Raw genomic sequence first — 24,308 nt, 5'->3', positions numbered from 1 at the left:
ACAAGTTTCATTGAAATCTAAGGTCACAGAAGGGGTCTGTGTCACAAATGGGGGGCAGATGGCCATTCAAGTAAGAGAGCAGGTAGGTAAGAAATCTCACCCAGCAGACAAACAACAGGGCTGAAAAGGCAAAGGAGCCAGAAGCTGGTGCATTGAGAGGGAGGGAGAACACATTAAATTTTAACAGAGCCCACCCCCGGGGGACCCTCCAACCGCCCTCTCACTGCCAGCACACAGGTTCACAGAAACTGAAGTTTCCTTTCTCTTGGGGGTGGGGAGATGCTCTTGTGCTTGTTGTTAGTAATCCACTGGGCAGCCGCTGGCATGCTGAGTCTCCTGGGGAAGCCAGCCCAGGCCTCCCCAAACTTCCCACCAGGACTGCAGCAGGAAGGTAGGCGGAGATCAGGCTCAGGGGAACTGCGCCACTTGGAGGGTGGTGACGCAGGGCAGGGCAGGGAAGAGCAATGATGGGTACCAGCCTAGGTGTCCCGAGGAGCCGAGAGGGAAAGGAGGAACAGAGAAGGGGGAGGAAGGTCTGCAGAGCCCCACCAGCTGCCAGGAAGGCGCTGGTATGAAGGAGGAAGAGAGCAGAAAAGGAGGAAGAGTCAGCTAGTCGCTGGACAGGAAGGCCCAATTCAGCCCGAAGCAAATGTTACTTCCTCAGAAATTCCATCCAACTTCCCTCCTGCTCCCCCCAGAGATGACTGAGGAGTCAGGCTGCAGGACACAAGGCCTGGGCAGAAGCTCTCCCCAGGCGGACCCTCTCCCCCAACAGGAAATCCTCACCCCCACAAACCACCCAGCAGGAGCATCCTCCCTGAACAACAAAGAGCTGCTTATCCAGCTCTGCCAGGAGCACCCCTGGGGAGCACAGGTCTACCCTGCTGCTTGGAGTCAGAAGGAGAGAGAGAGAGAGAGAGAGAGAGAGAGAGAGGGAGGAGAGAGAGACCGCCCCCGCAGCTGGCTGCTGCCCCCCCCAGCTCTGCTGGAACCTGCACTAATCTATTAATCACGGCAGTCTTTTTCTGTTTTCCAGACAAACAGTGAGAGACAGAGAGGGAGAAACAGAGAGGAGAGATAATACAGTACCCAACGCCTCCCCCTTGGCACAGTGCCTCCATGTGGTGGTTGGGGGCTCGGACCCAGGTCCTCTCATACGGTAAAATGTGCATTCTACAGGGTGAGCTATCTCTTGGCCCCCAGTCCCCACTGTCTTTTAACCACATGTTCCCACTGCATTAAATTTTTTCATTCATTCATTTACATGAGAGAGAGAGAGAAGAGAAAATCAGAGCCAGCACATGTGGTGCTGGGGATCAAACTCAGAGCCTCATGCTTGAGAGTATAACACTTTATCCACCATGCCATCTCCCAGGCCACCCCAATGCATTTTTGTAAGGAAATGGCAAATGACATTTTAGTTACTATTTAATTCCTAATCTGTCCTTATTATAATGAACTGACTCTTCTTCATTATAATCCCCACCTACACTCATACCCTCACAACAGAACAAAATACCGCAAAAAAAAAAAAAAAAAAAGATATAACTTTCCAAGTCTAAGTGTTCAAACCAATGGCAATGGAATAGAAGTCACTGCATGCTGTAGCTGACTGCTCACAAGCAGGGTCAAGGCAGGGTGGGGACGCGGGTCCCCACAGGCTGGCCCTGTCATGGCAACTGCAGGCAGCACTCACAAGTCAATAAATCCAGTTGGTTTTTTTTTTCATAGAAATATCAAGTGCTAATTTTTAAGTTGATAATTTTGTATGGCTTGAGAATTTAAATACCCAAATGGTCCTTGGAAGAAAAAAGGTTCTCCACCCCCCCACTCTGGTAAGGTGTCAAGCTGCATATGCTAGCATGCTGACCTGTAAACTGTACCTGTAGTAAAAAGTGTTTTGAGTTTGTAGCTGGACTGTGTATTTGGAAAAGATCTATGAAGTTGAAAACACTGCAGGTTCATACACACACACACACACACACACACACACACACAAACACACACACAGACACTCTCATGCCATGCCTGAGGGTTAACCATAAATCACAGCTGAGCACTGCTGTGGTAGAATTTTTTTTTAAGTTTTAAATCCCAGTTCAAGCCCCCAGCTCCCCACCTGCTGGAGGGTCACTTCAAAAGTGGTGAAGCAGGTCTGCAGGTGTCTATCTTTCTTTTCTCCTCTCTGTTTTCCCCTCCTCTCTCAATTTTTCTCTGTCCTATCCAACAACAACAACAATGGAAAAAATGGTCTCCAGGAGCAGTGGATTCCTAGAGCTCCAGCAATATCCCTGGAGGCAAAACAAAAACAAAACAAACAAACATGTCCTTGGTCCAATGAATCTCCTTTAGAAACGAATCCCAAGGAAATAATCCAGGCTATGGGCAAAAAAATCCTATAATAAAGTTTTTTTTTAATGTTATTTATTTTCCCTTTTGTTGCCCTTGTTGTTTATCATTGTTGTTATTGCTGTCGTTGCTGTTGCATAGGACAGAGAGAAATCGAGAGAGAAGGGGAAGACAGAGAGGGGGTGCGAACGATAGACAGCTGCAGACCTGCTTCACCGCCTGTGAAGCGACTCCCCTGCAGGTGGGGAGCCGGGGGCCTTGAACCAGGATTCTGATGCCGGTCTTTGAGCTTTGCACTATGTGTGCTTAACCCGCTGCGCCACCGCCCGGCCCTCCTTTTGTTCTTTATAACCAAGGAAAAGAGGAGGGAACTGGGCGGTGATGCACCTGGCTAAGCGCAAATATTACCAAGCCTAAGGACCTGGAATTCGAGCAACTGTTCCTCACCTGCAGGGGGTCCACATCAGGAGTAGTGAAGCAGGTCTGCAGGTATGGATTTTTCTCTCCCTCTGTCTGTCTCCCTGTCCTCTCTCTCTCCAATTCCCTCTGTCCTATCTAGGAAAAATTGGGGGGAGGGGGAGTGACAACATGGCCGCTGGGAGCACTTGCGAGGCTATGGTTAAGAGTGCTTTCAGGGGGACTCCAGGGACCCCACGGTAGCGTAGCACTTAAGCGCACATTGCACAAAGAGCGAGGACCCGCGAGAGGATCCCGGTTTGAGTCCCCCCGGCTCCCTAGGGGGTCGCAAGTAGATGTATGCAGGTGTCTTTCTCTCCCCTCTCTGTCTTCCCCTCCTCTCTGGATTTTCCTTCACTCTCAATTTCTGTCTCTATCAAATAATAAAATAAAATTTAAAAATTTTTAAAGGGTGCGCTCAGATATTGTATAGTTCATCTGCTCAAATGAGCACTGCACTCTCTACAGTGACTGACTCAGAGCATGTCTAACCAAATGTTAACTTTAATAACACACTGGCTAGTAAAAGCAAAACAAAACAAATGCTCACACAAAAAAGAAAGAAAATAGCATGATGGCACGTGCAGTATACCTTCATGGTATAAATTTAAAAAATATATGTTCTGTGGTCCGGGAGGTGGAGCAGTGGTTAAGGAACTAGACTCTCAAGCATGAGGTCCTGAGTTCAATCCCCGGCAGCACATGTACCAGAGTGATGTCTGGTTCTTTCTCTCTCTCCTCCTTTCTTTCTCATTAATAAAATAAATAAAATTATATATATATATATATATATATATATATATATATATATATATATATATGTTCAAGGCTATAAGTAGTTCAGTTGGTAGAATATGCTTTGCTTCCTGAAGCCCCAGGTTTGGGTTTTTTTTTTTGTTTTTTATTTTTTTTAAATTAATTTTATTTTTGAGAGAGATGCAGAGAGAGAAAGAAACACCAGAGCACTGCTCAGCTCAGGCTTATGGTGGTGGTGGTGGGGGGGATTGAACCTGGAACTTAGGAGCCTCAGGCAGGAGAGTCTGTTTGCATAACCATTATGCTGTCTCCCCCCCCCCCCGCCCTTTTTTTTTTTTTTTTTGCTTTCAGGGTTATGGCTGAGAGTTGGTGCCTGCACTATGAATCCACTGCTCGTGATGGCCATCTTTTTTCCATTGTTGGCTAGGACAGAGAGAAATCAAGAGAGATGGGAAGACAGAGAGGAGGAGAGGAAGATCCTTGAAGACTTGCTTCACTGCTTGTGAAGCAACGCCCTACAGGTGGGGAGCCAGGGGCTGGAACAGGGATCCCTGAGCCAGTCCTTGCGCTTTGTACTTACTATGTGCGCTTAACTGGGCGCACTACTGCCTGACACCCCTCCCCCACCATCCTAGTTGGATTTCTTGCACCACATATGCCAGAATGGTGCTCTGGTCTCTCGTACTAAATATAATGATTGAAATATTAGACACTGAAGAACAGAGAGGGTCAGGAGATAGTTCGCACAGCAGAGCACACACACTTTCTCATGTTTCTCCACCATATAAGAGCACCACACAAAAGGGAGGCTTCACAGTGGTGAAGTGGTATTATGGTGTCTCTCACACTCTCTCTAGGAAAAAGAGAAAAAAATAAAGTAAAAAAAGTCCACTGGGAGTGGTGGAATAATAGCACAAGTACAAAGTCCAGCAGCAAATACAATAAAGAATACACTGGGAGGGAAAACAATATACTGAAATATTAATATTTCACCTGGTTTTTATTTTCTTATTTTTTGTAGCTCTTAAATTTTCTGCAACAATCATAAACCTCTTTGCTATGAGGGAAAAAAAATAATCAATAAAAGCTATTTTCCAAAAAGCGAAGAGACCCAAGATCCAGGAGACTATTCAGCCCTTGGACATTCAAATCTGAACTGGATTTGGGGAAAAACAAACAAAACGCTGGACTGAACCATCTAAAACCACCTAAAACTAATTTCAAGGTCTCAGAGGTGGTTTCCAGTGAAGAGGAAATAAAATCTTCCAAAATCCCCCAGCACCAACTTCAAAGGGTGGCGGGGAAGGACCTGAGTTGCTGAGAAGGAATGAATTTTTATAGTCAAGATATAAAAGCCCCCAAGGAAGAATTTGGAGGGAAAACAAAAACAAAAATCCTAACAGACTTAATAACTGAAGTTGACAGTATACAGAAGTTTTTCCAGATAATACACTAGAACACAAGATAATGGAGGGACACTGGAGAGAGCGGTAGAGTTCTCAGAATGTAGCGCGTTTACAGAAGCCAGCCTTTGAGTAAAGAGATGGCTTGGAGTCCAAGGAAGGAAAACCCCACAGGTGTGGACTGAATTATTCAGGCAGCAGGACTATCTGAGGAGCAACAGGAGATGTCTAGATTCCTCCAGGAGCCGGCCTCTTTGAGATCAAATGCTTTTAAGTCTAAATATCTTAGATATCAAGCTCCATCCGCCTGGAATGTGTTTATCAGGCGCCTCCTGGTCACTCAGCAGCGTATACACTTCACATGGGCACAGCACTTCTGCCAGCCAGACAAGCAAAAAGGACTGGGCGGACTTTGGACTCATCCTCTAAAGCCTGTAAAGATAGGTGTTGGTCATACCATGGGTCCGAAAGACTTCCAACCTCCCTGGCACTGCTTAGCCCCAAGACTTCCAACCTCCCTGGCACTGCTTAGCCCCAAAGGGCCCTCTTTCTTAGGAAATGGTGAGTCCAACTCAGAAAATAAATGTGCCTTGACACACTGGCCAGGTAGTGCTGGGTAATCCCGTGTCTCTAAAAGACATCACATTCTTCCCCCAGAGGAAGTTGCATCCTATAAATTACAGTCTCATCTCACAGACAGCAACACCTTTAGCTTTGTTCCCCAGCAGTGTCTCTCTATCAACAAGGAAGCAGTTTGAAAACAGCACAGGTGTTTCCATGAGACTAAATAAATAAACAAAAAGCACCATTTCCTCCCTTTAATTAAGGAGATGCCATCCAACTGTACCTCTGGACAGACGAACAGAAGCAGAAAGTTATTATTCTAGAATCTTCCAAGTAACAAGTGCCTTTTGCCCTCCCCAGGAAACACAGTGAGAATCAGGCATAGCTCCCTGGGCCCCTGATAGCAGCCAACACCTACCTGAGGCCAGTTCACAGACAGTACTAAAAGCTCCCTTGAAATAATGTCAAGGTTAAGACACTCTGATAAAAGCTGAACTTCAAAGGCAGGCCTGTACAGCCCATCCCTGGCACTCCTCGGTGTATCTGATGTGACTGATTGGCCCTAGGGCTAGTTCTGCCACCTATGACCTAAGCTTTGTCCCCTCGGGACCAGTGAGCTCGGTAGAGGTGGGATGGGACACTGGCTCCCATGGGAGAGTGGGACAGGCTGTACAGATGAAGTCCTCAACCAGAAAGTTGTCGGTTAAAAAAAGGAAGGAAAACAAAATGCTAATCTGCAAAGACTCCCAACGGTTTTGGACTGAAAAATGACTTCACTGTCCAGTTCCAAAGCTCTCTCTGTAAGCTTGGGCAAGTCATCTCAGACTTCTGCACTTTAATTTCTTGATCTATAAAAATGGCACTGATGCTTACATGAGCCTGAGGAAGGGGCAGCCCAAAGCCTGTGTGAAAGTGCAGAACAAAGGTGAGATCCTTCTTGCTGCCCTACCTGCTACTCTCTCCTTTGCAACCTAACCTCATGTTTTGAAAGTGTTTTTTTTTTAAATAGAAGATGCACCTGGCAGAAAATTCAGTGTAGAGCAAAGTGAGCCTCTGCTGTGGAGACCACTGGTCTCCTAGGAGTTCTCACAGGGGTGCAGAAAAGTTAGGCACTATTGTTCCCAATTTCTCACTAATATCTTCTAGACCATTCCATGCCCCCCCTTTTTTAACAATTCAGAATTACATGGTATAGGTAGGTATATGATAATGTATTTACCAGTTCTATACTGATGGATATTAAAGTGGTTTCCTTTTTTTTTTTTTTCTCCCTTTTACAAGCAATAATTTAATGAACCATCTTGGGGGAAAAACGCCTCATTTTATAAGTATTGCGCTTTTAATCAGTATTGTCTAAGTGCTCTCTCTACAGGCTGTGCCATCTTACACTTGGAAAGTGTTTCTACTTCTGTAGAGTTAAAATGCACTGTTCTTACTTCTTGTGGGCAATATTTTTATATGGCTAAGAACAATCCTATTTCCTTTTCTGCACAATGTCTATTTTCTTAGTCCATCAAGTAAACCGGATTGACAGCTTTTTCCTGAAAATTTGTTTATTAATGAGAAAGAGAGAAAGAAAGGAAGAGAAAAACAGAGTAAGACTGGCAAATATGCTGCCTGGGATCAAACTCAGGACTCAGGACCTCATGCTTGAGAATCCAAACTATTTCCACTAAACCATCTCCCAGGCCAAGATGATCTTTTTCTTATTGATCTGTAGGGACTCTAGATATTAAGGAAACTAGCTCTCTATATATGGGAACTAGAAGAATCTTTTCTGCTAGTGTGATTTTGTCACGTAATAATTCTTTGTGTAGACTTAAATACGCTAACTTTTTTCCTGTGGATCGTGGTTTTTAAGCCATATTTAATTATTTCCACTTTTTTATAGTTCACTATTTGTATTTACCTTCTTTAACCCAACTTAGTTTTATCATGTGTCCATCTTTTTAGACAGTCACCAAACCCTCCCAGGTCACAAGATCAGGTTCAGCTGTTTCAGAATCATGCTTTTCTCTCTCCATGACTCTTCTGTTCTGTGTGGACCCATGTTCTGATGACTGTCAGTTGTACAGGTTATGTTGGGTCTTAGTATCTTAGAGCATGTAGAGATCTCAAAACATCCTTTCATTTTATAGCTAAGAACACGGAGATCCAGGGGCTGGGCAGTGGCGCACTGGGTTAAGCACACCATCGTACGAAGCGCAAGGACCCACGCAAGGATTCCGGTTGGAGGGTCTGGCTCCCCAACCACAGAGGAGATACTTCATCACAAGTGATGAAGCAGGTCTGCAGGTGTCATTCTCCCTCACGCTCCACCTCCCCGTCCTCTCAATTTCTCTCTGTCCTATTCAATTTAAAAAAAAAAAAAATGAAAAATGGCCTCCGGGGCACCGAGCTCCAGCAATAACCTTGGAGGCAAAAAAAAAAAAAAAAAAAAAGGCATCCAAAAAGGTGAACTGGACGTGTCCAAAACCAGGGGAAGTTACTGCTAATAACTTTTTTATTTTTTGCCTCCAGGGTTATCACTGGGGCTCGGTGCAAGCACTACGAATTCACTGCTCCTGGAGGCCATTTTTCCCATTTTGTTGCCCTTGTTGTGGTTGTTATTGTTGGACAGGACAAAGAGAAATTGAGAGAGAGGATGGGAGGACAGAGAGAGGGAGAGAAAGCGACCCCTCCTGCAGGTGGGGAGCTGGGGGCTCCAAGCAGGATCCTTGAGCTTTGTGACATGTGTGCTTAAATTGCTGTGCCACTGCCCAGCCCCCCCCCTTTTTTAATCAGTACTCAAGTAGACAAGCATTGACTTTGCTATAAATTGTTTAGTCAATTGATTATCTATTAAGCAACTACTCTACCCCATAATAAGTCAGGCACTAAAATTCCAGAAATAATATCTGATGCAGCTCAGAGTCCAGTGTGGCATCTGAACACACTCCCCCCACAGACTGAGAGGTGAGGTGACAGTAGCCGGTGAACATGGTAGGAATGGTTTATTTTGCCAGACCTGGCAGGGGAAAGCTCAGAAGATACACAAGTTTTAATTTGGTCGAAATAACTAGGATTTTGGCTAAACTTGGAGGGAAGGCATTTGCCAATTATGGAACAATGGTACCAAATGGGGTGTGTAATGGTGTACAGGCAGGAAGGAACTAATCTGGCCTGGTGTTAGCTGTGAATGGAGTTAAAAAATAAAAAGGGAGTCAGGCAGCAGGTTAAGCACACATGGCGCAAAGTGCAAGGACCGGTGTAAGGATCCCAGTTTGAGCCCCCGGCTCCCCACCTGCAGGGGAGTCGCTTCACAGGCGGTGAAGCAGGTCTGCAGGTGTCTGTCTTTCTCTCCCCCTCTCTGTCTCCCCTCCTCTCTCCATTTCTCTCTGTCCTATCCAACAACAATGACATCAATAACAACAACAATAATAACTACAATAAAACAAGGGCAACAAAAGAGAATAAATAAATGTATTTTTTTTAATTAAAAAAAAAAGTCACTCTGAGAATTTGTGGTTATTGGCAGGTCATCGTGTGGGTTTGGACTCTTGTCCTCAAAACTGCAAGTTAACAATTTTCAGTAAATTAAATCAATCTATAGGGATTCTGGGTGAATAGAAGAAAGTGGCATACACTTTTCTTGAAGGAATATGCTCTCCTATATTTCAAAGCATTCTCAAGGCATTATTTTAACAAACATAAACTCAGAATAAAAAATCATGACACATGTAACAAGCTCTCACAAATGGGAATCAGCAAAAACACCAAAGAAGAGAACTAGATCTGCAAATACTTCAGATCTAAGAGCCACTGGATACAGAATATAAACCAGTTTAATATGACTAACAGAAATAAAAAGGGTATTTAAATACAAGTATGGGGTAACAGATTATTTGAAAAATATATTTATTTATTTATTTATTATTAACAGAAAAGGGAGAAGAGAGAGATAGAACCAGAACATCACTCTGGCACATGTGATACTGGGGATCACAGCTGACACCTGTGCTTGTGAGCCTAACACTTTATCCATCTCACTAGCTCCAAGGTCATAAATTATTTCTTGGGTGGGGGAGATAGCATAATGGTTATGCAAACAGATTCTATAGCAGCCTGAGGCTCTAAGGCCCCAGATTCAATTCCCTACACGAGAAGGAGAAGGAGAAAAGAAAAACTTAAATATCATATGTTTGAAAATTAATAAAAGAGATATAAACATACAATCAATCATATTAAAAACTAAAGGAGAAACATAAAAAATACTAACTGCAATGGATCAATGGATTAAAAGATACTAGAGACATAGTGAACTACATAACACACATCCACAATGACTAGAGAGAAGAAATTACTTAAGAACAATAAGGGGTCTATCAACTTCTCAAAACCAACATTAAAAGTCAAACTGTGGGTAACTTTAAATCCTGTGAGAAAATAACTGTCAAATTAATGTCTTATACACAGTAAAACAAACTTTTAAAAGTAAGGATGAAATGGAATTTCAGCCAAACAGAAACTGAAAGTGTGTGGTTAAAAGACCTTGTGCCATATGTTGCTCTGATCCCAGTAAGAAGGCCTGAGATATGTGACTTGGGAAGTGGGGCAGTGTATATAGCATTGGATCATCAAGCATAAGGCACTGAGTTTGATTACTGGCACTGAATGTGCCAAAGTGATACTGTTTCTTCCTCTCTCCCTCTCATGCTTATAAAATCTTTTAGGTGGTCTGAGAGGTGAAGCAGTGGATAAAGCACTGGGCTCTCAAACATGAGGTCCCAAGTTCAATCCCCAGCAGCACATGTACCAGACTGATGTCTGGTTCTTACTCTCTCTCCTCCTATCTTTCTCATAAATAAATTAATTCTGAAAAATAAATAAATAAATAAATAAATAAATAAATAAAAATAAACCTTTTAGGGCAGAGGGTAGACAGCATAATGGTTATGCTTGAGGCTCCAAAGCCCCTGGTTTAATCCCTGCACTACCATAAGCCACAGCTGAGCAGTGCTCTTGGTAAATAAATAAATAAATAAATAAACCTTTTGAAAGAGGAGGAGGATGAGGAGGAGGCAGTGGCAGCAGCAACTGCCTAAGATGGAAAATGCAAACAAAATGGCAAGTACACGGAAAACCAAAGCAAAGACTAACTGCACAAAACATTAAAAACAGGATTAAAGTGGTGTAGTGCACCAAAGTAATGGACTCTGAGGCAGGGGTAGTGTGGGAATGTTCAGGTCCTGGAGTGTGATGTGGAAACTGAGAAATGTTACCCAAGTACCAACTACTGCATTTGACTGTCAACTGTAAACCATTAATGGCCCCAGAGAGAGAGAGAGAGAGAGAGAAGGACAGGACTAAAGGAAGAAATAGGGCAGAGTAGACCCACTGTATGACCCTGAATGTGAGCAGGGTCAGTGGAGAGTTATAGAAAACATCCCAACATCCTTGCATTGTTTGAGAAAAGATACAGACACCAACATTTAAACCTTATGTGACCTGAGTCTGAACTCCAATGCTGTAAAGAGAAAAAATGTAGTGAGGAAAAGGAGAAAAAAAACTGTCTTTTTAAAAAACTGAATAGGGTAGATAGCATAATGGTTATGCAAACAGACCCTCATGCCCAAGGCTCCAAAGTCCCAGGTTCAATCCCCGTACCACCATAAACCAGAGCTGATCAGTGCTCTGGTTAAAAAAAAAAAAAAAAATGAATTAGGGGAGTTGGGCGGTAGTGCAGTGGGTTAAGCACAGGTGGCGTGAAGCACAAGGACAAGCCGGTTCGAGCCCCCAGCTCCCCACCTGCAGGGGAGTTGCTTCACAGGCGGTGAAGCAGGTCTGCAGGTGTCTGTCTTTCTCTCCCCCTCTCTGTCTTCCCCTCCTCTCTCCATTTCTCTGTCCTATCCAACAATGACAACATCAATAACAACAATAACTACAATAATAAAACAAGGGCAACAAAAGAGAATAAATAAATAAATGTCTAAAAAAAATTAAAAACTGAATTGGGGGGGCCAGGTGGTGGCACACCAGGTTAGGCACATACACTACAGTGTGCAAGGACCCAGGTTCAAGCCCCTGGTCCCCACCTGCAGAGGGGAAGCTTCACGAGTAGTGAAACAGTGCTGCAGGTGTCTCTGTCTCTCTCCCTACTCCCCTCACAATTTCCCAATATCTCCATCCAATAATAAACAAATAAATATTTTTTAAAAATTAAAAACTGAATTGGGGGGAGATAGCATAATGGTTCTGCAAAGAGACCCATGCCTGAGACTTCAAAGTCCCAGGTTCAATCTCCCAACCATAATAAGCCAGAGCTGAGCAGTGCTCTGGTAAAAACAAACAGACAAACAAAAAAAATCTGAGTAGCTGGGGAAGTGATTCAACAGAGTGGAGGACTTGCATGTACATGGTAAGGCATCAAATTTTCCCAGCATGTCATATGCCACAGAGGTGGTTGGTCTCTCAATAAATAAATAAATAAATAAAGACTAGACAAAGAATCAGAAAAAGAAGGAACAGAAAACACAAATTAAGGCAGTAGAAAGAAATGCCCCAAATCTTAACAAATAGAAATGGCCTGAATTGTACAGTTAAACAGCATCAACATCGGGTCATGGCAAAGAGAGTGGCAGGAAAGGCAGGAACAGCGAGATGGGTGAGGACTGAGGTCAAGGAGGTAAAACCAGTGGGGGCAAGACTCCCCATGACAGCGACCACTATGGTTAAGACAGCTAAGGAGAGGTCACAAATGGGCCACATAGTGGGTTAGGAGGCAGTCAGGGTGAAGTACAGTTACCGGGGAGTAGGGGTGGGAAGAAGAGTGAAATAGGGAAAGAAAAGACTGTTCTTCCTCCTTCCTCATGGAGTCCCAGGGTGAAGAGTGGGGTGAAGGAGAGGTGTGTCTGTAGCTGGGTGTGGAGATGCTCAGTCCTAGGGTGGTAGTCAGGGCAGGACTCGGAAGACTAGCTGCATAGAGCCGACTTCTGGCTTCCTACAAAATCTGGGGGTAGACATTACTGCTTCCAGGCACGGTTCATTTTGACTCCTGTTGACTCCACACTGAAGGGTTGGGAGGGAAGGAGACAGACGGTAGGGCCCACAATGTGATCCCTTATTCTCAGTTCAGCCAGTGAGCCCAACCTATACACACAACAGAGAACACAAACTAAATATCAGAAACTCCTTTATGATGGTTGTGGGAAAATAAACCAAAACCTCCACAGAGGTCACTCATTTCTAACTGCCCTTTTGCTCCATTTGCAGACACACAGACTATAAAGACAGTGCATCCTGATTTAAAAAACATTCGAATAAGGCAGAAACTAAACAAAGAGAAGACAGAAGACCTCTGTACTTTCAGGCAATGGGGTGGGGAAAGAGCCCATGAGAGGTACAACCTTGTTTTCTAACTCCTCACTTTGCAAACGGAGGTGACTTCACCTACAGTGAGGAGGCTCTCGGAAGACTGTCACTGTCCTAAAGTTTCCTGGGGAAAATCCTGTCGATTTCTGAAGGACTGAGAGGTGCTGAACCTGAACATGGGCGTCTCTGTTATCATCAATTCCCATCCCATCAGCCAGCTAGTCCTCAATGCTGCCTTCTGGGGAGTTAAGGGAGCAGGTCTCTGGGGCCAGGTGCCTGGGTGCCAGGACCGACTCTGATGTTTAGGTGTGGGGTCCTAAATGACTGGCCACACACAAGTGCTCAGACTAGTGCCCAGCAGAATTGGGGAGATAACACAGCAGTTAAGCAAAAACAAAAAACCTTTCATACCTGAGGAATCAAAGGTCGCAGGTTCAATCCTCAGCACCAATATAAGCTGGAGCTTAGCAAACACAAACACACACACACACACACACACACACACACACACACCGCACAGCACAGAAAATGTGGCTTAAAAAAAACAGCTATGGGATTAGTAAGAAAGGCTTTTGCCTCCAGTTCTGGAGAACATTAGGCTGAGTTAGCAAAAGCTGCTATCACAGGAAAACACCCACAGTGGCAGGTGCATAGAAAGCCCACCTCAGATGACAAGGCCGAGACCCCCAGGCTCAGGGGCTGCACTTGTAGTGCGGAAGCAACTATTGAACAGGTTTCTCCCTCCTCTTAGTTTACGTCCCACTTTTGGTAGAAATGTTACACCTTTCTTCCCCCAAAGGCCTTGTTTCTTTTGCTCAAACCAAACCCTCCCTGGGTTCTACACTCTCTGAGCCACAAAGCTCCCTAGACTTGGTCTTTCTCAAAGCTCTGGTGGTCTGGAGTGCCGGCTAGTGCTTGTGGGTGCCAGACGCATGCACACAGACTTGGGCGAGGCCTGGTCAGAGCCCGCCATCAATCTGGAGACAGCACAAATTACAAAGATCTGAGAAGCCAGAAGGAGTCCTTGGGATTCCAATTCCCTTCTCACCCAGAGCAATGACCTGCTGAGGCCACCATTCATTCTCAGCAAAGCCAAGGATCTCCCTGTTCTGTAAGATCCATCAGCACTTCTCACACTCTCCCGCACACACCAGTCTGGCTCCAGTGCATATTCAGCAGGTCTGCCAAGGGGCCAGAGAGTCTGCATTTCTTTTTTCTTATTTAGTTTTTTATATTCTATTTATTTTCCCTTTTGTTGCCCTTGTTTAACATTGTTGTGGTTATTATTGTAGTTATCATTGATGTTGTTGTTGGATAGGACAGAAGAAACGGAGAGAGGAGGGGAAGACAGAGAGGGGGAGAGAAAGACAGACACCTGCAGACCTGCTTCACCGCCTGTGAAGTGACTCCCCTGCAGGTGGGGAGCCGGGGGCTCAAACCGGGATCCTTAAGCCGGTCCTTGAGCTTTGCACCATGTGTGCTTAAACTGCTGCGCCACCGCCCGACTCTGCATCTCTAACAAGCTGCAGGTAAGGTCGCAGCTGCTGCCCCACCCTGTGTGCAGACCACAGACAGCAGCAAAGAGTTTACATCAAGGTCACTGGGTGGGGTTGGGGGGCACTCACCGCTCAGCAGCAGAGCACAGGACTTGCAGGCATGATGCCCCAGGTCATTCCCCAGCATGAACGCACTAGAGCTGAACAGTGCTGCTGCTGCCCTCTCCCACCCTGGCTGAAGCACCCTGTCCAGGGCTTTCGGGCTGCCCTTCTTTTAGGAAAGCCTCCCTGTCCTGTCCTCCCGGATTGTCAGCTCCCATGGCCTCTGTACCTTTTCCTTTGAAGCATTTCTAACAACTGTAATTAAAAAGTATTTGTATAATTATTAGTTTAATGTCTGTCTCCCAGGGAGACTCAAGGATGACAGGCAGACTGTCATAAAAGTGTAGCTGTGGTCTGGAGGAGCCCAGACTTAGGGCAGGAAGAAAGCTTGACACACAAGGAAAATGCCTTTCAGAGGCCTCACAGCCAACAGTGACATTTCTAGCTTTTACATTTCCCACCGCATCAAGTACAAGTCAACCAACACTTCGGCTTGAGTGGCCAGGGAGGTGGTGGCACAGTGGATAGGCAGCAGACTGTCCAGTGTGAGGTCCTGAGTTTGATCCCTAGCATCGAATGTACCAGAGTGATGTTCTGGTTCTCTCGTCAATTAATAAATAAACTAAGAACAAAACTTCAGTTAGAAAAGTACTTTGAGGGGCCGGGTGGTGGTGCACCTGGTTGAGTGCACATGCTACAATGCACAGGGACCGAGGTTCTAGCCCCGGTCCCCCGCCTACAGGGGGAAAGCTTCACAAGTGATGAAGCAGGGCTGCAGGTGTCTCTCAGTCTCTCTCCCCCTCTGTTACCCCTTTCCCTCTCCATTTCTGGCTGTCTCTATCCAATAAATAAATAAATAAAGATCAAAAAAATAAATTAAAGGGAGTCAGGCGGTAGTGCAGCGGGTTAAGCGCAGGTGGCACAAAACGCAAGGACTGGTGTAAGGATCCCAATTTGAGCCCCCGGCTCCCCACCTGCAGGGGAGTCGCTTCACAGGCGGTGAAGCAGGTCTGCAGGTGTCTGTCTTTCTCTCCCCCTCTCTTCCCCTCCTCTCTCCATTTCTCTCTGTCCTATCTAACAACGATGACATAAGTAACAATGGCTAAACAACAATAAAAAAACAAGGGCAACAAAAAGGAAATAAATATTTTTAAAAATCTAAAAAAGCATTTTAAAAAAAAGTACTTTGAGAAGAAAAAGCCCTCCACTGGCATTACCAAGTACAGACTTATGGGAAGCTCAGCTCAGGACTTTTTCTCCAGTGACTAAACAGGTGCTCTGGTCTTTATCTCTCAAGAAATAAATAATAAATCTTGTTCTTTTTTTTTTTTTTCCTAAAATTTTCTGCTGTGTGGGGGCCCAAAGCTCTCCAGGTCCTGGCCCCTGGGGTGGACAGAGATGTCTGACCTCACCATTAATCTAGGCAGGGAATCTGAAGCTCTTCTGCCAGGATTCACACACCAGCTCTACGGCCCTGGAGGAATGGCCTCGTCCCTCTCTCCAGCTTCCCCTCCCCAACCTGCTGAGCAGCGCTGACGAGGCCGGGCGGTGGCGGACCACATGAAGCACTGCAACGGGCCTGGTCCAGGTTCCGGGAAGCTCTTGTTCTTTTTGCACCCACTCTAATTCAGGACCTCTCTTGCTTGATGCATCCATCCTCCACCCTGTGGCTCTGGCTCCACCCCTGCCCAATGTCTCCTGCCTTACTGGTTTTTAAGCAGTGACTCACCGCAAAACCTTGTAGCTCCCACGAGTCACCTCCCCTCCCCTGACCCTGGATATCACACACTGGTTCCTTCTGGGTGGTCAGTCTGTCTTAGCGTCTACCACGTGGATGCAACAAGCATTTATTTGTGTGGGGCCCACCGTGTCAGGCCCTGTTCCATACACCAGGTTTCCCAGTGCGCTGATGTTCAGGTCGTAGGCCCTTCCTCGCCTCCTTATTCTCCTCCCCCAAGTAGATCATACATAAGTACAAAGTAGGAAGAAAACATCTCCAATAAAAAAAAAAAAAAAAAATGTTGGTTGGGAATAGATAGCATAATGATTATGCAAAGACCCTCAAACCTGAGACTCTAAAGTCCCAGGTTCAATCCCCCACACTACCATAAGCCCTAGCTGATCAGTGCTCTGGTTGGGGGTCGGGGGGAGAGTGTTGTGGGACTTGGAGGTAGTGCAATGAGTAGGGCCCTGAACTTGGAAGAGGTCCTGAGTTCGATCCTGCATTCCATGTGCCAGAGTGATGCTCTGGTGTTCTCCCTCCACCTCCACCTGTGTTAATAAATAAAATCTTTAAAAAACCAGGATTGTGACTTGGAAATCTAGGTTCCTAACTGTTGCCCTGGTGCACACTGAGATGGTGTTAAATCATCCAGAAATGCCTGGTTCCACTTTGGAGTCATTTGAGTCAAGAAAGGTTATGTGCAGCAGGCCAAGAGAATCAAGTGCCCTGTTTACTACTTTTCGTGTGGAGAGCTCACAACCATGGTCTTAGGCTCTCACACCGCACGGGGCCAGATCAGGGGTCCCCATCAGGAAAAGAAGCAGCGGCCTTGTGCTCAGAGCAATGGACTTGGCCTGCACTGCACATTTACTCCCAGGGGCAAGGGCTCTTCCCACCCCTCAGCTTCTTTATTTACTTATTTGTCAATGCAGAACTTCACTGCTCTGGGCTGACTGTAAGAAGAGGACAAGGGAGATAGCATAATGGTTATGCAAAGATACTCTCCTGCCTGAGGCTTCACAGTCCCTGGTTTAAACTCCCACACCACCATAAGCCAGAGCTGAGTAGTACTCTGGTCAAAAATAAATAAATATTTTTAAAAAGGGAGAGACAGAAGAGAAGAGAGGGAAGGAAAGATACCACAGCACTGAAGCTTTCCCAGTGTTGGGGGGAGCTGAGCTCTATCCTGGGTTGCACATATAACAAAGCAGGTGAGCCAGCTTCCTGGCCGGAACCCCTCAAATTCTTACAGACAGCCTCAAAGCCCCATGCCCTTACAGCTCCACGGAAGGGCTGGGACTGACCACCATTAGCCTGAGCCTCTGCAGATTCAAAGTTTTTTCACTGAACAAAATGAACTGCCCTAGGATCTGGGGTGAACAAGCTAGGTGAGAAGCTTGAAGAGGAGATTCTCTCTTATTTACTTAGTTCTAGCCTCAAACTTGAGCTTTCTATGTAACACTCTGGACCACAAAGAAACCTAAAATAGAAGTTGTGCAAAATCTCTAGTGGTTCTATTAGTCTCCTTTCCTTCAATCTGAACATTATTCCAGGCCTCGACTATCTCCTAGTCTCAACAGAGTCTAAAATAAGTCTTCCTGGGAGAAGACAGAGTGACCTAAGAACAGACCAAATGGCCACTGGCCACAGAGCGCAGGACAGGGATTCGGCCAGGAATGGGCTCTAAGGAGAGAGCACACTGCCCTTTCAATCATACACACACACTCTCTCTCTCCCTCACTTCCTCCCTCCCTCTCTGGCACACATGCAACCAGGCATGTAGGAAAGAGTGATACCTGGGTTTAAGCCCCACTCCACCCCCTCCCCAAAGAAAGCAGCTCTGGTCCCAAGGCCTTCAGACAGGAAAGCCGTCAGCAGGTTACTGGAGCACTATTGGGGCTGGGCCTATAGGTGACCAATTAGAAGCCCCACTCCAAGACTGGCAGGTGCCTGGTACAATGCGACACGTGGCCATCTGACAAACCAGGACAAGCTCTAGAAAATGGCATTTGCTTTAAAATAAATGAGGGACAGCCATACTAGAACTCACAAATCAAACCCAGACAGGGCGGGTGGGGATGGGCTCACCAAGAACACTCCAATAGGTTTTCGAGGTTATCTGGATCACTACGGGTGGCTGCTCCCCCGCCCCCAACACACACCTGGACCAGCTGGTCGCTGAGGCCCCTGGTGAGGGCACCACTGGGGTGAGGCCCTGACCCTCTCCTGGGCAGAAAAGAACTTTGACTGTTTTTACTTACACGTGTACAAAGGTAGGACCGAAAGTGCAGCTTCAAAGTTGGCTGGTCGACGACCCCCACGGGTGCAAAGTTCCTCTCGGCACACCTGTGGGGGAAGTTTGTGACTTTCCCAGGCGCCCACAGAACCCTCAGGTCCTCCAGGTGGACACCACTTGGGAGTTTCCATCTGCACTGAGATAAAGGTGCATTCAGGGCCCGGCCCGAGCTCAGGGTGAGCCAGAGGAAGGTCCCCCCGAGGCCGGCTGAGAAGGGCAGGGACGAGCCCCGCGGCGTCCCCGTCCCCGTGAAAACGCACCCAGGATTGGCTGCACGTCGTCGAACGGTTGCCGCTCTGGGAGACCCATTAACGACCGTTTCGGGTTAGTTAAAACCCACGGAGGCCCCTCGCCGGCCTCTTAAATCTTGCCAAACTACAGCTCCAGACTGCAGGGAGGCAGTGGCGGCGACCAGAAAAGTCATCTTAAAAAGCAAGTTGGAGAAGGAGCGACACGCACTAGTGAGCAAGTCCGCGGCCACAGCGGCGGGGGCGCGGGGCTGGAGAGGCGGGGGCCCTCCGGCGGTGCCCAGGTGGGTGCCCGCGCCCCCCGGAAGCCTGGGGGCCCCGATCTGACGCCGGCGATCACACCCCACGGCTCCGTCCAATTAGGGAAATGACCGCCGAGACGCAGAGAGCGGGCGGGCGGCGAGGCGGGGGCCCGGCAGTCCCGAGACTCCGGACCGGACGTGGGGACCCCGCCCGCCGCCAGCGCCTTCAACAGGTCCGGGGAGGAGGCGCCCCGACGCCCGACCCGACCCGACCCGGCTGGGGGCGCCTGGACACCCGGGCGCGCGGCCCACCCCCACCCCCACCCCGGGGTGCGCGGCCACCCGGGCCGCCCGGACGCTAAAGTTTGCGGGCGGCCGCCGGGGCGGGGTGGCGCGGCCGGGGGGCGAAACTCGGCGTCCAGACCGGGGCGGGGGGCGTCCCGGGACCCCACGTGCGGGCCCGGCCTCCGCCGCCGCCGCGCTCGCCTTTCATCTCTCCTTCCCGCGCCCCCGCGGGCGGCCGCCCGGGCGCCCTCTCCCCTCCCCCGCCTCCCCGCCCCCGGACGCCATCGCCCGGGTCCCCGGCTCCCTCCGGCTCGCCGGCAGCCGGGAGCGTGGAAGCGAAAGGACGGACGACATGTTGGCGGCGCGGCGCGGGCCTGCGCGCCGCCGTCCCCGGGGAGAGGTGGGGGCGGGCCGGCCGCGGCCGCAGCGACCCAGCCCCGCGCCCCCCGCGCCCCTGCCAGCGCGCCCCCCGGGCCCGGGCCCGGGCCCGGGCCCGGCCGGGCCGCCGGGACACTCACCCCGCTCCGCTCCGCGCCGCTCCCGCGCTGGGGCCTCGGCGGGCCGGTCGGGCCGGGGTCCTGCTGCCCACCGCCCGCCGCTGCGCCCCGCCGCCCGCCGCCTCCACGCGCCCGCCCGCCCTCCGCGCTCCCTCCCTTCCTCCCTCCGCTCTCCCTTTCTCTCTCCCTCTCCTCCCTCTCTCTCCCTCTGCTCTCTGCTCTCGCTCGCTGCGCGCTCTCCCTCCCTGGAAGAAGGGAATGAGGCAGGGCTGACGTGAAGAGATGCAAAACAGCTCCTCCTAACCGGGCTCGCAGAGGAAGAGAGAGACAGAAAAGCAGCCCTTTTATCTCTCTTTTGTTTTCTCACTTCCTTCCACACCCCCCAACACCCCCCTCTTGTCAGCCCAAGTTTTCTTTTCTCTTTCCACCGCAGAGAGGATATTTTTTCTTCCTTTCTTTCTCTTTCTTTCGGTTCAACTCTCCCACTCAAATGCAAAGCCTGAAGGGTTTGCTCTCTCTGTCTTTGCCCCCTCTTCCCCCTTTTCTTCCTTCTTCCTCCTTTCTTATTTCTCTAAAAGGATTTTGTTTGCTGTGGGAGTTTCGTTTGAAAATCAAGTCACGCCTTTTTTCCTCCTTTTCTTTCTTTCTCTCTCTTTTTTTTTCTCCTCTCAGCAGAAAAGGGGAACAAAGATTAACTGAAGCTGGGGTGGGGAGCGCCACAACCCCCTTCTGGAAGGGGGGGGCAGCCCTGTCGGCTTTTACAAAAGAGGCCTGGGGACTCGGCACCCCCCTCCCCAGGAAGCCTGGGGCGTCCTCCCCCAAAGACAGCAGCTGGGGGTAGGTGGGGGGTCAGCCCCTCTGGCCAGAGGTGGCAGGCCGGGTGTTTTTTTACTTATGTATTTTTAAAGTAGGCAGATGGGCTTGGAGCAAATATCCCCACCGAGCACTGAACTGTAAAAGAGGCTTTCAACAGCTGTTTGCAGAACCCCGGGACTGACTACAGGCTCCAGGGAGCGCCAGAGCGTGGGCGCTGGGGCGAAGGCCCTGCCTGGTTGGGGAAGGGGCTGCCAGGAGCCAGCTGGGTGGGCCCTCCAATCTCAGGACCCCAGGCGCTCTGGGGGAGGGGGGTGTCTGCAAGCTATCTAGTTGTGCCTCCCTCCAGAGCCCTGGGGTGTCCTGCTCGGCCACCCTCGGCTCCCTGTCGCAGGCCTCCAACCTCCAACCTCAGGTCACCGGCCACTCGGGGCTACTTGCCGGCCTGGCCTAAGTCCTCAGACCAAGCTGAGCAGAGCCGCCACAGAGACTCAATTATTCATGGGGCGCCTGGGCGTGCTCCCAAGACCTGCTCTGCCCTCTGCTTTGCTGAGAAGTGGGGGCCAGGCAGGGAAAAGTTCCCAGAGCAAAGTTGGTCACATTTCTCATTCTCCCAAGTACGCATGGAGCACCTGCTGGATGCCCGGCCCTCAGCCTGGGCTGCACTCAGGAGTGAGGGAAGGCCCTAGGCCCCTGGTGTCCCCAGGAACAATGCCAGAGGAGGCCTCAGCAGGACTAGGGCAGGAGAGGAACCAGAGCCCGGATTCTCGGATTCTCTCCCCTCCCTCTGCTCTTCCTTCCCCTTCTCTCCCTTCCTCCAGCGGCATCTCCTTGGCTCCACCCCTTCTCCTCATCAATTCCTCCCACACTTCCCTGCTCTCCCTGGCTTTTCACTGGAGGGTCCCTTCTCCCAGTGAGGAGCAGATGCTGAGCCCCATTGTCCCTCCTCGGTGATTGCACCTCCCAAACAGGGCTGCCACGCCTCTCCCCTCCCCCTAGCCAGAGGCCTGGCCCTAGGGCACGGGAGCCCCAAGGCCACTGTCCCTGCCCCACCCTAAAGCAGCTCTGGTGTCGTGAGCAGTGACTGCAGTCACTCAGATTTTGATTTGTTTCTGACAGGAGTGAGAAAAACTGTCGCCTAAGACTGCTGCAGCAAGGGGGACACCGTGGTTTTAGCGTCAGATCACTGAGCCCTGGTGACCCTGAGCACTGGCCCACTACGCCCTCTTAATAGGATATGCAGGAAACCACGCTGCTGTCATTACCTGCCCCCTCCCATGAAGTGCACCCAGGCTGCAGCCTCCAAACAAAGCGGAGGCAGCTCTGGCAGTCAGGCATTCATTCAACATGCTTACCCAGAACCCACTTTGCACCAGCTCCATACTGGGCACCACAGAACAAAAACCAGCAGTAGACACCGTCCTCACTTGGGGGCCAAACTAAGAAGATGCCTAGGCAACCACATTGCCGCAAGAGACATGCCAAGATGAAACAAGGAAGCATCAAAGAGGGTGGTCAGGGATGGCTTCCTGGAAGAGGTTACATTTAAATAAGTAGGCCTGTGCCAGGTACTTGTATGGGGAGGAACAGTCTGTCCAGAGGCCCCAGGGCAAAAGAGCGCATTCTTACAGGTTCTTGGAACTGCCACAAGTATTTGATGCTGAGGAGAGTACACGAGAGGAGGTGGGAGGGGAGGGGTGCCAGGGCACAGGTAGAGGAATGGATGCCAGGGTACAGAGGGGTGCCAGGGCACAGGTGGGGAGAGGTACCAGGACACAGAGAGGGAGGGGAGACAGGGCACAGGTGGGGGAGGGGGTGCCAGGGCACAGGTGGTGGAGGGGAGACAGGGCACAGGTGGGGGAGGGGGTGCCAGGGCACAGGTGGGGAGAGGTACCAGGGCACAGAGAGGGAGGGGAGACAGGGCACATGTGGGGGAGGGGGTGCCAGGGCACATGTGGGGGAGGGGGTGCCAGGGCACAGGTGGGGGAGGGGGTGCCAGGGCACAGGTGGGGGAGGGGGGTGCCAGGGCACAGGTGGGGGAGGAGGTGCCAGGGCACAAGTGGGGAGAGGCGCCAGGGCACAGGATGAGAGCCAGAGCACGGGGAGAGGGGCAGCTGTTGAGAGGATCCAGCATTACCCTGTCTGGACTGCTAACTTGATGAACTGGGAAGTAACAATCCCAGAGAGGAGCTGAACTCCCCTTTCCTCACTTCTAAAACCAGGTCAGAGGACCTGTGAGCTGTAGAGATTGTGTCCTGATTCAAGTCCCGGACGATGGCCTTTCCCTGACCAGCTGACCTCTGAGTTTCCTCATCTGTAAAATGGGATGAAAACCCTGACTCACTCACAGGGTGATGTGAGCTGTAAGCGCCCCACCCGACCACGCATGCACAGCGTCTCGCACACAAGCACCCATGCATGCTGCCCTTGATTCGTTACTATAAATCAGGGAGTGACAGGGAGGTGCCCTGGCAGCCTGGAAATGAAATTGTGTTCCAGATGAATCCAGTGTGACTCACCAGGCCAGAAACTGGCAGCGGAGGAGGCACTCTTTCAGAGACGCCCGTGTCCACTATGTGTGATCAAGATGGCCAGGGTGTCACTCTTAGGAACATGACTGGAATGTGCAAGCTGCTTGTGATGGCCTGGCCTCATCAGTGGAGTTGGGTTCTGCCTGGAAAAAAAAAAATTAAAAACAAGGGAAAAGAGAGTGGGTCTCAGGAAACCCAGAAGGATCCTCAGGAGCAGGTGTGAGGGCAGACGTAACAGAGGACACTAGGGAGAAAAGGGGAGGAGGAAGAGGATGGCCGACTTCTCCAAAGCTTGAATTAAATCTCTGAAAACTTGTTAATTCTTTGCTTAGACTCCTTATTCTCCAAACAGCCAGTAAGTGAACTCTGCACCAGCAAAATGCCCCTGAGTCCAGGCAGATAGCAGTGCTCAGGTTGCTGCATTGTAAACATTTTACACTCCAATTATTTTTTTATTGTGAAAGAATCTGAAATCAGCTAAGCAAAACTGAAAGAGAACCCCTGCAGAGACATTATATTTTAGCTTATATCCTTGGCCATTTTCTACCCACAAACTTGACATGTAAATGCACAAGATAATAAAATGATACAAAGTAAATGCTATTAAATGAATAACTACATGTAAATGTTACTTTACAAAATTAACAAAAATAGTGTAACACTGTACCTACTGAATTGAAACCACTTTCACCCAGTAAGAAGTCATGGGTATCTTTCCCTGCCAGGAAACATCCACGATCCGATGAAAGATGTTCCATAGTTTGTATGTGAACTGATTTGATTAAACCAACTGTTTGTAGGTCCTGTCTAGTGAGTGTACCAACACAGTTCCCTTGTACCATACTGTGATTTGGTGGATCATTTATGGAACAGGAGGCTGAAGCACAGAGAAGTTGAGAAACTTCGCAAGGTAACCTTGGAATGATTGAGGGACCAGGTGGTGGTTGTGCACATGTCACCAAGTTCAAGGACCTGGGTTCAATCTCCTGGTCCCCACGTGCAGAGGGGAGCTTCATGAGCAGTGAAACAGTGCTGCGGATTAATCACTCTGCCTAGCTATCATATCACTCTATCTATTTTCCTATTCACTCTCAATGTCTCTATTCAAAGTAAATTTTAAAATACTATTTTTAAAAACGATGGAGTGACTGAGCCAGAAGCTGCAGTCAGTTCCCAGATGGAGGTGCTTTGCACTAG

General features: G+C 48.9%; 1 protein-coding gene and 1 long non-coding RNA gene across 6 annotated transcripts in view; both read right to left on the bottom strand.

Annotated features, from left to right (window-relative positions):
* The window catches only part of ZNF710 (zinc finger protein 710), a 66,264-nt gene extending 46,030 nt beyond the window's left edge, over nucleotides 1–20,234 (bottom strand). The window contains exons 1-2 of one of the 5 annotated variants that reach the window (XM_060179444.1): nucleotides 19,789–20,234; nucleotides 18,461–18,545 (exon numbers count right to left, since the gene is read on the bottom strand). Coding sequence is in view for 1 of the 5 variants with exons in the window: in XM_060179440.1 (XP_060035423.1) it covers nucleotides 15,996–16,132 (137 nt within the window). In the remaining 4 variants the exon portion in view is untranslated. Of the gene's footprint in view, nucleotides 1–15,995; nucleotides 16,155–18,460; nucleotides 18,546–18,755; nucleotides 19,191–19,788 lie in introns of those variants that run through there. The other 4 variants (XM_060179443.1, XM_060179445.1, XM_060179446.1 and 1 more) reach the window with 4 other exon arrangements.
* Nucleotides 4,543–7,924, bottom strand: LOC132534879 (uncharacterized). Its single transcript, XR_009546628.1, has 2 exons — nucleotides 5,479–7,924; nucleotides 4,543–5,444 (listed from the first exon to the last, which is right to left on the bottom strand). It is a non-coding gene; the product is annotated as an uncharacterized LOC132534879 (long non-coding RNA).
* Nucleotides 20,235–24,308: the final 4,074 nt, after the last annotated feature.

The sequence above is a fragment of the Erinaceus europaeus genome, chromosome 20, assembly GCF_950295315.1.
Source record: "Erinaceus europaeus chromosome 20, mEriEur2.1, whole genome shotgun sequence".
NCBI lineage: Eukaryota > Metazoa > Chordata > Mammalia > Eulipotyphla > Erinaceidae > Erinaceus > Erinaceus europaeus.
The sequence above is the reverse complement of the archived record's forward strand: the minus strand, read 5'-3'. Positions and strand labels throughout refer to the sequence as shown.